Source organism: Caenorhabditis briggsae (genome assembly GCF_000004555.2).
Source record: "Caenorhabditis briggsae complete genome, chrIV, whole genome shotgun sequence".
NCBI classification, from domain to species: Eukaryota; Metazoa; Nematoda; class Chromadorea; order Rhabditida; family Rhabditidae; genus Caenorhabditis; species Caenorhabditis briggsae.
Window position 1 is genome coordinate 11856405 of NC_013487.2, and position 13046 is coordinate 11869450.

The following is a 13046-nucleotide window of genomic DNA, read 5'->3' on the forward strand; positions in this document are numbered from 1 at the left end:
AGAGAGAAACTGGAGACGTCTGCCTTAGCAACAAATAACCAACAAACACACAACTTTAGAAATGATGAATTCAGAATACATACACTCCCTTTCACCTTTTTCCTTCTCTTTAGTTTCCCTAACTTCCTGCGTCTGGTTCCCTCTCTCTTCTATGTACTTCTCCCTTTTCCATGTGCACATTCAAAATCTACATATAACATTATATAGCACTCAAACAACACGAAAAGTGTGTGGCATCTACTAGCCAACGGGACTGTTCCTTTTAATTACTTCACCATTCTTTTTTGCTTTATCTACAACACTTCCATCCCTTCCACTTTTTCTCAAAGCCCTCCCAATCTCTCTTCTCCGTGACGAGAACGAGCGCCGGCCTTCGTCGCTGGGCGCTACAGCCTCGTTGTTTCTGTTCAATTTTCCCCCTGTCTCGAAAGAAAAAAAATAACAAGGCGTCTCCAATAAACCTTTCCTATTCTATGAACGCCATCAAAAATGGGTGAGAAATTTAGGGAAAAAATCACAATGTTCACTTCGAGTAGCAACCAAAATTATTTCAGATGCCAACTCGCCATCGGTCTCTTCCACATCATCTAACTCATCGTCCAATACTCCAGTCCGTCCACAGGCTTCCACTGAATCCACACAGGAGACTTCGTCACAAAAGCAAACAACCCGTCATCCAGCATGGAACCGCTCCTCTTCTCAACCTGCCGAGTTACGTAATGGCTCATGTAAGCTCATCTAATCCCTCCTAATCCTATAGTTCTTCTACTACCCCATTTTTTGCAGTCAACGAAATCAGCGACGGCAATTGGACATTCCTCATTGACACTCAACCCCCTCCGTAAGTGTTACATTGTATATTTTTCTGACCTGAATTATTTGATAGAAGCATATCCTTTACGTGCACTTTGAGCTCAATTATCTCGGTTCATTCAAAAGATATGAAAAATTTGTCAACTAGCAATGTGTTTACCATGATATGACCAGTATTTTATCAATTGACAAATTTTTTATATCTTTTGTAGGAACCTAGATAATTGAGCTCAAAGTGCACGTATAGGGTTGGCCTTTATTAGGAGAGACACAGAACTTTAAACTTTAAGTCAATTTATCTCAATTACTGTCGAAGATATCAAAAAGATGTCAACTGATAAATTGTTCATCATGATATCAAAAGTGTTTTATCAGTTGACAACTTTATGATATCTCTTGAAAGGACCCAGATAATTGTGTTCAAAATTCACATACAGCGTCGGCTTCTATTAGAGCACTTTTGGCATTACACCTCTTTCCAGAGCAGCTGTAAAGGGATTCGGAAATGTTCCGATTGTCAGCTACGATGTCGTTGAAACCATGGGAGATCGAAAACTGAAGGTGTGTGCGGTGACGTGGAATATCAACGAGAAGGGTGCCAAAGTGCTCAACCATCTTGCACAGAAAATTGTGGATCGAGGTGAAGAAATGGAGAGCGACTTGGTGTTCATTTCTCTTCAAGAAATCCCATCCACAGCTCCGTGAGTTTCATGGAACGGAATCTATGACAGATCATATATATTTCAGAACGTTCCACGAAGAAGCCCGTCGGATTCTGGAGCCACTTTTTAGTGGACATCGCATGTATCTCTCTCACCGTGCCTGGAGTCAAATGGTTATCGTTTTCATTCGACACAAACATATCGGTTATGCAATTCGTGAGCTATTATTCAAAATAAATAACAAAATCTACCGTTTTCAGAGCCACAAGTGTCTTTCATCGCTTCTGGAGCAATGGCAAAACCCGTCAGAACAAAAGGAGCAATTGCGATTTGTCTCCGTTTGTATCAACGATTCATAGTACTCATCGGATGTCATTTGTCCCGTAAGTGTCTTTGCTAAAATCTTCAAATTCCCATGTTTCTTTTTAGACGCCACACCACAGCTCCGTATCCAGGACTACGCGAAAGTGGTGCGCACTCTCCGTTTCCCTCAGCTCGCCAAGTTTCATGCGCATGCAAACGACGAGATTTTCGCCTCTGACGTAAGAGCCTTTTCCGGTAGTTGAGCCCTTCCTTTTTTCCTTTTTCCAGGCAGTTATATGGACTGGAGACTTGAATTTCCGAGTGACAGTTGAGAATACGGTGGATTGGAGTAAACCTGACAAGTTGACAGATACCGTATTCAATGAGGTTTTGGAGAGCGAAGAGTTGGCAAGTCATAAAATGAAGCAAGTCGCGTTCGCCGATTTTGCTGAACCTCCACTCAGATTCCCGCCAACTCATAAGTACGAACCGGAAACGGATTCATATGTGCCGAAAAAAATTCCATCATTCACAGTGAGTTTTTGATTTCCGGTCGGAGCTGTGGAATAAAAACCGGCAGCCGTGGCAAGAGGTCTTACAACGACAATTACCGTAACCTAGAAATATGTTTATTCTCTAGATTTATTATCTCGTTTTCATGGACTTGCATCGATTTTTCGGTTTTTTTTCCTCAAACAAGTCCGAAATTTAAAAAAAAATTGACTGAAAACGCCCGAAAATCGAGAAATTAAATTCTTAAATCATCAAATATTTTCAGCTTACGGTAATTGTCGTTGTGGGACACATCTCCGATCTTTTGTACCAGAATAATACATAATGATCATTTTCTAGGATCGCGTGCTCTTCTGGATGCGATGCCCAGAATATCTCGAACCGATCAAATACGACTGTATGCGAGGAACAACGCCTTCTGATCACAAAGCGGTCTTCGCGACGTTCTGGCTGAAAGTAATCAATAAACCAGTGCCAGAACGATACCGCTCTCAAAAATCCCTGGAAAATGGCACTAGCACCAACTAAAAGTGTTCTTGGTGTTTACTTGATAATCAATCTATCGTCATTTGTCTATTGCCCAGTGTTTCAAACAACCCAATGAATATTTGTTTTCTTTCCTCTCCTCCGGAAACTCCTAATATCAAAATTTTCGGTTGTGATGCTCATGAAGCCATCAGAGCAGTTCAAGTGATAACTATTTAGATAGAAAGAAGACAAACAATAGAACACTTTATTATTTCACACGAATACTGCAAAACTAGGGAAGTGGTGATGTTTATGGTGGGAATAAAACGATTAAAAAACTAATCAATCACAGAGGCAAAGAAAAATCTGAAAAAGTACTAAAAAGGAAAAGAATTCAGGGATTAATAACAGCAATCGAGTTTTTACGAAGAAGACGTTAACATAACGCATTGATAAAAATATAATAGGTTCTTCTGCTTATGCATTGTAGGTGTTTGAGGTGACACGTCCTCCTTTTCCAGTCCAGTTGGTATGGACCCAAGTGCCTGGTTGATCTAAAAGCTCGTAGGTGTGGGCTCCGAAGTAGTCTCTTAGAGCCTGAAGCAGGTTGGCTGGGAGGACCTGGAAAACAAGGATAGAGTTTAGATACTCGTATGCTATATAAAATCGCTACCTTTCTCTTGTACCCATCGTAGAATGCTAAAGCCGACGAGAAGGCTGGAACAGGGATTTCTAGACGAATGGCGGCACCGACCACGACGCGCCACGAATCCTGGAAATTTGAGATTACAAATGTGATTTGTGGCCTCAAAGAATCATAATTTTCTCTTGTTGGAATGCAATTTTTTTGTTTGCTACAACTTCTTTTTGTTTTTAGTGAAATCTTTCAAATTCATAGCAAATTCCTACATTCGCTTCAGAAATGGCCTTGGTGAAGAAAGCATCAAGAAGAAGGTTTGGAAGGTCCTTGTTGTTATCGAATGCCCGTTTGATGTCTCCGAGGAATCTGGAAGGTTCGGGCTTCATTTTTTATATCTTATACCTATATGTCTTACCTCGATCGAATGATGCATCCTCCTCTCCACATCAAGGCGATGGCTCCGAAATTCAAATCCCAGTTGAATTGCTTGGAAGTCTCGGCAAGGAGCATGAATCCTTGAGCGTAGCTGACGATTTTGGAAGCGTACAGAGCCTTGCTGATCTGCTTGATGAACACTCTCTTGTCCTGAATGACAGTTTCCGGGGCAACATGGGGACCTGAGAGATGCTCCGAAGCATAAACACGCTCTTCTTTGAGAGCAGAAAGACATCTGGCGAACACGGCTTCTCCTGGAGAAAAAATTTGATATATTTTGAAATTTTAAAGAGCTCCTTACCAATAAGAGTAACTGGAAGTCCATATTCCAACGCAGCGATACATGTCCACTTTCCGGTTCCTTTTTGTCCAGCAGAATCCCGAATCTTCGGCACAACTGGCTCTCCCTTCTCATCACGATACTTCAAAATATTGGCGGTGATTTCAATCAGGAATGACTCGAGTTCTCCCTTGTTCCAGTCATCCATCACTTCAGCCATTTGATCGTAATTGAGCTCGACAGCCTCGCTCAATAGATTGAAGGCCTCCGCAATCAGCTGCATATCTCCATACTCAATTCCGTTGTGGACCATCTTCACGAAATGTCCAGATCCGCCGTTTCCGACCCAATCACAGCATGGCTCTCCGTTCGATTTAGCAGCGATTTTCTGGAAGATATCCTTGATGTGTGGCCAGGCTTCTGGGTCGCCTCCTGGCATCAACGATGGTCCGAAACGAGCTCCTTCTTCTCCTCCGGAAACTCCGCATCCAACAAAACTAATTCCTTTTTCTTTGAGCTCTTGATAGCGTCTCTGCAAAATACTCGATTTAATTTAAAGCAGGAAAGCAAAGCTTTTACGTTCGAGTGATTATAATCGGAATTTCCTCCATCAATGATAATGTCGCCTTTCTCAAGGAATGGTAGAATCTGATTGATCATACTATCGACTGCGTCGCCGGCCTTGATGAGCATCATAACACGACGTGGTCTCTTCAACTTCTTGCACATCTCCTCGATCGAATGGGCTCCGATGATTTTGGTACCCTTCGCCTCGTTGGCAAGGAAGTCGTCGACCAACTTAGTGGTTCTGTTGAAGGCGCACACGGTGAATCCGTGATCATTCATGTTCAGAATCAGATTCTGGCCCATGACGGCCAATCCGATCACAGCGATGTCAGCCTCGGCCATTTTTCTGGAAGAACTAACGTGCGTGGGTAGGTATTGGGGAAAAAGTAAACAAAAAGAGCCGAAGAGAGGTTCGAAAGTTGGTGAAATCAGAGGAGAAAATTAGATTTAGCAATTTTTAAAGCTGTTAACCGCATTTTGTTAAAAGAAAAACACTGAAGCTGCCAGACGACATAAAACAAAAAGGTGAGAAAAGACGGAGCGCCTTTCCCGAAAAGAGACCTCCGTCTCGTTTTTTTTCATTTTCGGACAAACAAATCAATGTCATCATTTTCATTTTGTGGCCTACTCTCTCCTCCTCCTCTTCTGTCGCCGACTTATTTATATATTGCAGGAGCGTTTTTTTTATAGGTCGTTATATAAATATTCATATTACGGATAATTAGGTGAACACGAACTGGTTTCATCAAAGAAAAAACGGTATAAAGTGCAAGGGGGTTTTTATGCAAGAGACGATGTAGACAGCACTTGTGGTTTTTAGGAGAAAGCACAAGATCTAATGATGGTAATCTTGACCCAAGGAAACTGATGGCGGGTCAAGACCAAGATCTTATCAATTGGGTCGGAATAGATAGGAAATGTACCTTGACCCAAAGAAAACTTCTGGATACAAACGTCAAAAATCAATGAGAATGTGGTCTTTGAAGGGGACTCTGGCATTGAATTACTTTTTTTTCCGTACTCGTGTTACTTCTAGGCTGAGAGGCAAACATGTTTTAGGAAGAGAAAAAAGGTGATTTCTTTGCTTTTGTCAGCCTTTTTTTATTGAAACGATGACAATTGTATTAGAAATGGGTATAGACTTGGGACATACATTTGAGTGGGTTGGAAATTAGTTGCAAGTGTTAAAAAGAAGAGAAATCGAATTAATGGTTGATTTATTTGCCTGCCAAAGGACTAGGATGGAAAATTATGTTTATAGTTTTTAGTAAATATGTCATAATACAGAAAAAAATAAAGAATTTTGTTGTTTTTCAGTCAAAAAACAGCAAAAAAACAACTCTTTTTGAAAAATAATAGAACTCCTCGAGAAATACACGGCGCGGCGGCCACCGGATTTCTCGGTCGTCTCAGGAATCAAAGAAAAAAATGGGGTGTGCGCCTTTAAGATCGTAGTGAGAATCGACAGAAAAAGGCTAGTGGGGTTTTTCACCAACATGTAGAAAAATTCAGAGAAATGGAGAAAATTCCGCGAAACCGCGAAGAATGAACCAATCTAGCTGAAATTTCGGAGCAAATCGGAGAAAATTACAGAGAGAATATTCACAAAATTTGGGGTCGCAAAATTAATTTTGAAATTTTGGCTGGAATTTCAGACAAAATGGTCAAAGTGGATATTTTGACCCCAAATTTTGGGAATATGCTCTCTATAATTTTCTCCGAAAATTCAGCGAGATTGGTTCATTCTCCGCGGTTTTGCGAAATTTTCTCCATTTCTCCGGAATTTTCTACATTTTGGTGAATAACCCCATAGACAAAATTGAATGACAATTCAAGATAATTTTAAATGAAGAAATTTGATAAAATTCGGGAAAAAAAACGAACGAAGAATAGAATTATCAGCAATTTGAAGTCAAACAAGCGTTTTAGTACTAAAAGAAGGTTTTCGTTTATGCGCCTTTAATACAGTTGTTGCAATTTTTAGCAGAAAATACCAAAAAATCTGAACATTACGGATAATTAGGTGAACGAACTGGTTTTATTTTTTAAAAGTACAAAGTGCGAGGTTTCTTATGCAATAGACGATGTAGACAACACGGGTAGTCTTTATGGAGAAAGTACAAAAACTAAAGGGTTAGAAGAGATAGGAATCTTGACGCACAGGAAACTTCTGGATCAAGAACAAGATCTTATCAATTGGGTCGGAATAAATAATAAATGTCAGATTTTCAGCAGAAAATTACAATGAAATAGAAGGTTTGGAGACCAGGGAACTCTGAAAGAATCTCCCTGTACACAGTTCATTCACCGAATTCACGCCATGATCCCGAACATGCCATGAAGCAAGTGACAAAAAGTGACACGATGAATCGTGCCACCTTTTCTTATCAAACGAGACAAAGTTGCAAACACCGCAAAAATAAAACGAAAAAAACACATTTGAACATTGAGAATTGGAAAACGACTGGGCGGGCATCCCACAAAACGTTCATTCTTCTTCCTCTTCTTCTTTCTCCTCCTCTTTTTCATCTTTTTTCTTCTCCACATCAACGTTTTTCATCGTTTTCTGAACTGCCGAAATGCATTTGAAGATACTGTTCCAGTGACTCTGAAAGAAATTATTCAAATGAAGACTCTCCGATATTCCTTACCATTGCGAAACTTCGGTTACAGAATGGATCCTTCTTGTGGCATGTGCATTTCTCTTTCTCCTATAAAAATTTCAAGAATCTGAAAATGCTCTCTATTCAATTTCTCTATACTTTCACTTGATTGTGGCATTTTTCAATTGTCTCGATGCTGGGTTCATGCTGCAAAAAGACAGTGTTTTCTTCATTGAAAAGAATTCCTCACATATCCTCCTCCCGCCGCTCCAAAGACATTTTCAATCAACAAGAAGAAAATGCCGAGATTGCAAAAGAATATACTTGTTTTCATATAGAAAGAAGACAAAAAAATAGAATGGGTTGAAAATATAAAAACTCGATGTTATTGATGGTGATGATGATGAGGAAAAAAAAAGAATGTGCGGGGGCGACACAAATCCCTATAATTCTTCTGTGTGGGGAAGAGGAATCGTCCGGGGTCGACGGCTTCGCTCGATGCACGCATTCAGTTTGGGCATCATTTTCTGAAATTTTTAATTAACAGGAAACGGGAGAAAAAAACTCGAAAACAAGTTCGAAATTCGAGGTACCGTAAAACCGGTAATAGAATGGCCCCTATTTAACTTTTAACTTTGAGCAAATATATCTCGATTCCTATCAAAGATATGAAAAAGTTGCCAACAGATGAATTGTTTGGCGTATTATCACAAACGTTTGACACACTTTTGATATCTTGAATAGTAATTGAGATAAGTTAGCTCAAACTTGACAGCATGAGGACCCTTTCTATTACATGTTGGACGGTAATCAAATTTTTTTCAGGTTGTTAAAGTTAAGAAATTGGTAAAATATAGAAAAACACCAAATCTGTTTATTTTATCTTGAAAATTTACAGAAATTTACAGCATTTTTGCTTTTCAGAGCCTGCATTCTCCACCTACCTTTGTAAACTTTTCCACACATTCATCCTTTTCTTTTCCTAATTTTCCTTCACACATTTTCTTGAACTCCGGCTTCTGAAATACTCAAAGTCATCTTTATTATTCTGGTACGAAAAATCGAAGTCGTGGACCAGAAACGCCGGTGGCCGTTGCCAAAAGTCCCACAACGACAAATACCGTAACATAAAATATTTATATTTTTGGTTAATATTTTCTCGTTTTTCACTCCTTTTCCTCGAGTTTTCTGTTATTTTTCTCCCTAAAATTCAAAAAAAAAACTTTGACATTTGACCGAAAACCCACGAAAATCGAGATAAGAAATCCGGAAAATGAAAATATTTTTGGACGGTAGCTTCTACGGCTCCCATTTTTTGTACCAGAATAATACTAAATACTTACATCAATCAAATCAATACACTCCTTCAATCTTCGAATTGATTCAAAAGCTGTCATTCCACTCTGAAATGATTCAAAAAATTAGAAACAAAGTTCAAATAGTCACCTGCTCATCTTCTTGTCCAAATGTAGCTGATATCGTCATCAAAATACACAAAAAGCAAAATTTCATTTTTTCTCCAAGTTTGACAGTAATCCGTTTTCCTGTAGCTGTCATTCAGAGTAGACACTATCGAGAGGGATTAAACGATTTATTGAAAACAAAAAAGTTGTAACAGAAAACCCGATAAAACAACGAGAGGAGAAAAAGGAACTATTCAGATTTCGATTTGGAACGAATCGAGATTCGGCACCTCAAGAAATTTAAAATTCGCCAGAATATGAAAATTGAGAACATTGAGATAATGAAAATAACTACTAGAACATCACCGGAATAGTACCAGAATGGAGTGAGCTCTGCACCTGGAAGGTTGAGTATCTGAAAAAATAGGAACAAAAAAGATTTCTGGTACTCCCATTGCTAATTTACTTTATGAAGTCCCGGATTCCTTGCCGCATATTCCACCCAATCCACAAACAGCTTCTCAGACTGTTCTGGTTTTTCCAACATCATCTTCGATATCATTTTTGCATTTCTTTCGTATTTCGGATCAAATAACAGTTTTTGAAGAGCATCAACCATATTTTCCACAGTCACTTCATCCTTTTCTACGGTCACTCCTATTTCTCGGGCGGCTGCTGAAACATTCAAAACAAGATGTTCGATTTCAAAACAGGGAAAGCATAAGTCATACCGTTTAGTGCATTATGATGTTGATCAATGAATAGTGGAATTGAAAGAACTGGAACCCCAGCTGCGGCTAGTTCCAGGTAAGAATTGAGACCCATGTGACTGATGAAGGCTTTTACGCGGTGATCGCCTAAATTGGATTTTGAGAGCTATCAGAAAATCCAAAAACTCACCCAGCAAATCTGTCTGTGGCAACCACTCAACTCTATGAATATTCTGAACATTTTCGAACATTTCCGCATCATCCGTCAAATTATCATACTTCCAAAGAAACAGAAACTCTGGGAACTTTTTGAAAGCAGCTACACAATTTCTTCTAACCTCGATTGGAACTTTTTTCGTGGGCACTTGAGTTCCAAAAGAGAATAGAACCACTCCTTTCGGCGCAGAGTCCAGAATTCCGTTGAATTCCTGAAACTTGCTCTAGTGTACATTTGAGCATACTATGAACTTCAACAACTTGCCTTACTTAACGGTTGAGCCTTTTTCTTTCCCATCCCTCCAATATATTTGATTTTGTGAGAAATCGGACGAGGTTTTTCAATGATTTCATTACTATTCACTAGAACTAAATCCACATTTCTCTCGATTTCTTCAACTGTCGGAAACGTTGGACCAAATGTTTTAGAGAGTAAAGAATTCTGAGAATTCCAGAAATTATAAAAATTCATAAGAAGTAGAGAAACCTACATATCTGTTCATAAGTTTAGGAGTCACAAAGTAGATGTTGTAAGTGTGTCTTACAAGATGGAATAGTCGACTGAAGAAGGATTCGTCAGATTTTGGATACAGAACGGCTGAAAATAATTAGTTGAATTTATGGAGATCGGGAACAACTCACTTCCATAAAGACTAGCCAGGGTTGGAAGACCAGCACTATAGATTTGTGGTTGGAACATTGGAGTTGGTATCATGCCTCAAAATGAAGAGCAACATGAAGAAATTGTCTACCTAGAACTCACTAGCTTTGACTGGAACACCTCCCGCGTGCATGATAGTATTTGCACATGGATCATAGTCACTACTCAAGCCAATATCGTATTTCCCTTTTTTGATATACTCCAGCAAATTTGGATTCCTCACAACATCTGAATGGTTTATTTTAAAAACAAAATATAAACTAGAATTCTCACTTTCACAAAGTTGATAAGTCAAATCATCAAATGCCAAAAACTCCGCAATTGGTATGGGCTTTTTCTCAAAAATGTTGAATAAATGCAATGCATTTTTGCTCCAGAAATTGGGATCCTCATATCCAAAAGTGTAATTTTGACGGACTCCAGCAGGGAAATGTACTTTTACCATTTCGTTGAGATGAGCAACCACGAGGTCCTAAATGATAGTTTTGAAGAAGAAAGAGCAACAAAGCTTTATACCACAGTGTGTCCTCGATCCAATAAAATCTTGATGGCCGTATTATGAAACGGAATATGAGATTGTGCAATAACAGATACATAGAACAAGATGTTGAGACAATTTCCCAGAATGGGTAGTATCAAAAACAAAAGTGCTTTTTTCATGGTTCTGAAAATCACGAAATTGGGAAAGTATCAGTCAATCGGTGAGTTTTCGTCTCGTTATCAATTCTGATAATAATTGGAGCAAAATGAAAATAATATGGAGAAGATGTAGGCGGTGTTTATTTCAATTGATATGTGTGTTGTTGTACAAGTCACACGACCTGATCGTCATTATTTTTAGTCAAAACGGTATGTGCGGAAGTTTATTCTAATAAAAAAAGTTGGAAAACTCAATAGGTAAAATACATTCCTAAAATAAATTTAATTCTAGAATTCACAAATGGAAAACACTGTTTCCACAAAAAATTAAAGAGTTGCTTTATACACATTGTGGATTCATGTGAATAATTAAATGCAATATTACATAGTTTGAATAATTTATATCTAGACAATTCAAAAAGAAAAATCAATCAGAAAGACAACTTGGAGTGAGTCCAAAACTCATTTATCAGTATCAACCACTTTTATCAAGACAATTGTAGTTTGTAGTTCGGAATAGATAACAAGGCTGGAAGAAGTTCGAAGGTTGATTTCTGGTGTCTATAGGACTATTCGATAACTACTGAAACTACGAAACGTTTCTCAATTCTCACGCTTCTCGTCCAATTGTTTTCCTTACAATTAGAAGAGTAAAGACTACTTTGATGACGTCAGCACGATAATTTTATCACTTATCAGAGACTCACTTGCGCGGAGAATCGTCTGGAACTTTCAAGTGTACAAGAAGGAAAATATATGCACCCATTCTGCATCATACTCGATACATTCGTTGGTTCCCAAGTTTCATAGAACATGACGAGAACCTTATGACTGTGTAAAACTGTACAATGTTCTAGTATCACTTCAGTTTTTTGGCCAACTTGAGCTTCAATAATTCCGCTGCTGTCGGCTTGTAACTTTTGACCAGAAGTTGAGGGGAATTCGCCTTTCGGACTGGACAGATTCTGGTTGAAACTTGCCCAATGAGATTTTGGTCGGAGTTTGAAATTTGCAACATTACTAGGTCGGAACTTTGTCGGGGTATCCGAAACTATGCCTTCTGATTTCTGAAAAAATCTGCTTCCGGCTTCCAACTTTCGAAAAAAGGTGTTTCGAATTCCAACTACCGGCTTCCGAGATAAAAAATTGTTTCTTCTTCGAAATTTTGATTTCATGTTTACTATCATTAACTATTTCATTGAACAGAAGCACTGTTCAAACTTCTAATTGATATTCGTCAGGATACCGACCATTGACTAACACACAAGTTTGTTCTGATACATTGAGCATTTTTGAACTACAGTATTTGAACTTTAAATAATTGTAAACCACAGATCAGATATCTGATCGGAAAACTACGGTACTGTAAAAAAAGTACCATTTAAACGACTGGGAAGAGAAATACAAAGAAATCAATTTTTCTGAAACTCTTAAAATCAGAGAATGTGCATATTTCTTCCGATTTCTTCGTCGAACCAAAAGCTCCCAATAGTCTCCTGTTTTCCATAGGATCCCCTTACATACTCAGTTTAAACCTTTCATTTGAAATCTTTGTCTATTTGCTCAACTTGTCCTGATCATTAAATACTATTCAAATCAACTTTTATTATCCTTCCTTTGTTCTATTCCAAACTCAAATGTCATGTTTAGAGACTTTCATTGCCTTGTTATTGACCCACAAGACGATTTTTCAAAAGCTACAATAACCCAATATAGACACTTTCAAAAACGGTCATTCCAATTTTATAGACTTTTGCGTAATAGTCTAGCACGTGCAATAAGGTGTTCTTCGCCGTCGTCGTTTTCCCAGCTATCAGCTATTCCGTTGCGCAATTCCAACCCCTCCGTTCGTTCACTTTCTTTCTCTTCTCCTACCGACAATTATACCCTCTTTCGACCACTAAAAAATGGAAAAGAACTTTACAATTACTCTCAATTCTTATCGCCCTCTTCTTCTTTTCTATTTTTTTTTTCAGAGAAAAAGAAAAAGAAACACACACAAGTGATTTTCTTGTGTGGTGATGTCTCCTTTTCAGGTGTCCCATACTTGGCCGTTTTCATTTTCCAAAAGTCTTTCAAAAGGTCAAACTAGTGAACTTTTTCTTCTCCTGTTTCTCGATTTTGTTATTTTCT

At 38.5% G+C, this 13046-nt stretch overlaps 5 protein-coding genes across 5 annotated transcripts; 1 reads left to right on the forward strand and 4 right to left on the reverse strand.

Moving 5' to 3' along the window:
* Positions 1–489: 489 nt before the first annotated feature.
* On the forward strand, positions 490–2819 carry CBG17633 (the record flags this gene model as incomplete). Its single annotated transcript, XM_045235970.1, has 9 exons — positions 490–493; positions 555–728; positions 787–841; positions 1296–1514; positions 1561–1691; positions 1736–1858; positions 1905–2017; positions 2067–2312; positions 2631–2819. The coding sequence occupies 9 exons, from the start codon at positions 490–492 to the stop codon at positions 2817–2819; spliced, it is 1254 nt and encodes a 417-aa protein (XP_045096287.1).
* A 417-nt stretch (positions 2820–3236) lies between these two features.
* Positions 3237–5023, reverse strand: CBG17632 (the record flags this gene model as incomplete). The annotated part of the gene is made up of 6 exons (XM_002634249.1): positions 3237–3380; positions 3433–3531; positions 3669–3765; positions 3815–4088; positions 4136–4646; positions 4694–5023. The coding sequence occupies 6 exons, from the start codon at positions 5021–5023 to the stop codon at positions 3237–3239; spliced, it is 1455 nt and encodes a 484-aa protein (XP_002634295.1).
* A 2146-nt stretch (positions 5024–7169) lies between these two features.
* Positions 7170–7618, reverse strand: CBG17631 (the record flags this gene model as incomplete). The annotated part of the gene is made up of 4 exons (XM_002634248.1): positions 7170–7289; positions 7333–7392; positions 7450–7491; positions 7535–7618. The coding sequence occupies 4 exons, from the start codon at positions 7616–7618 to the stop codon at positions 7170–7172; spliced, it is 306 nt and encodes a 101-aa protein (XP_002634294.1).
* A 109-nt stretch (positions 7619–7727) lies between these two features.
* Positions 7728–8769, reverse strand: CBG17630 (the record flags this gene model as incomplete). Its single annotated transcript, XM_002634247.2, has 4 exons — positions 7728–7811; positions 8229–8303; positions 8628–8687; positions 8731–8769. 4 exons carry the CDS (start codon positions 8767–8769, stop codon positions 7728–7730), a joined length of 258 nt encoding a protein of 85 aa, XP_002634293.2.
* A 168-nt stretch (positions 8770–8937) lies between these two features.
* On the reverse strand, positions 8938–10934 carry Cbr-ugt-54 (the record flags this gene model as incomplete). Its single annotated transcript, XM_002634246.2, has 10 exons — positions 8938–9102; positions 9154–9362; positions 9419–9544; positions 9588–9825; positions 9879–10055; positions 10105–10211; positions 10256–10330; positions 10377–10502; positions 10548–10746; positions 10791–10934. 10 exons carry the CDS (start codon positions 10932–10934, stop codon positions 8938–8940), a joined length of 1566 nt encoding a protein of 521 aa, XP_002634292.2.
* Positions 10935–13046: the final 2112 nt, after the last annotated feature.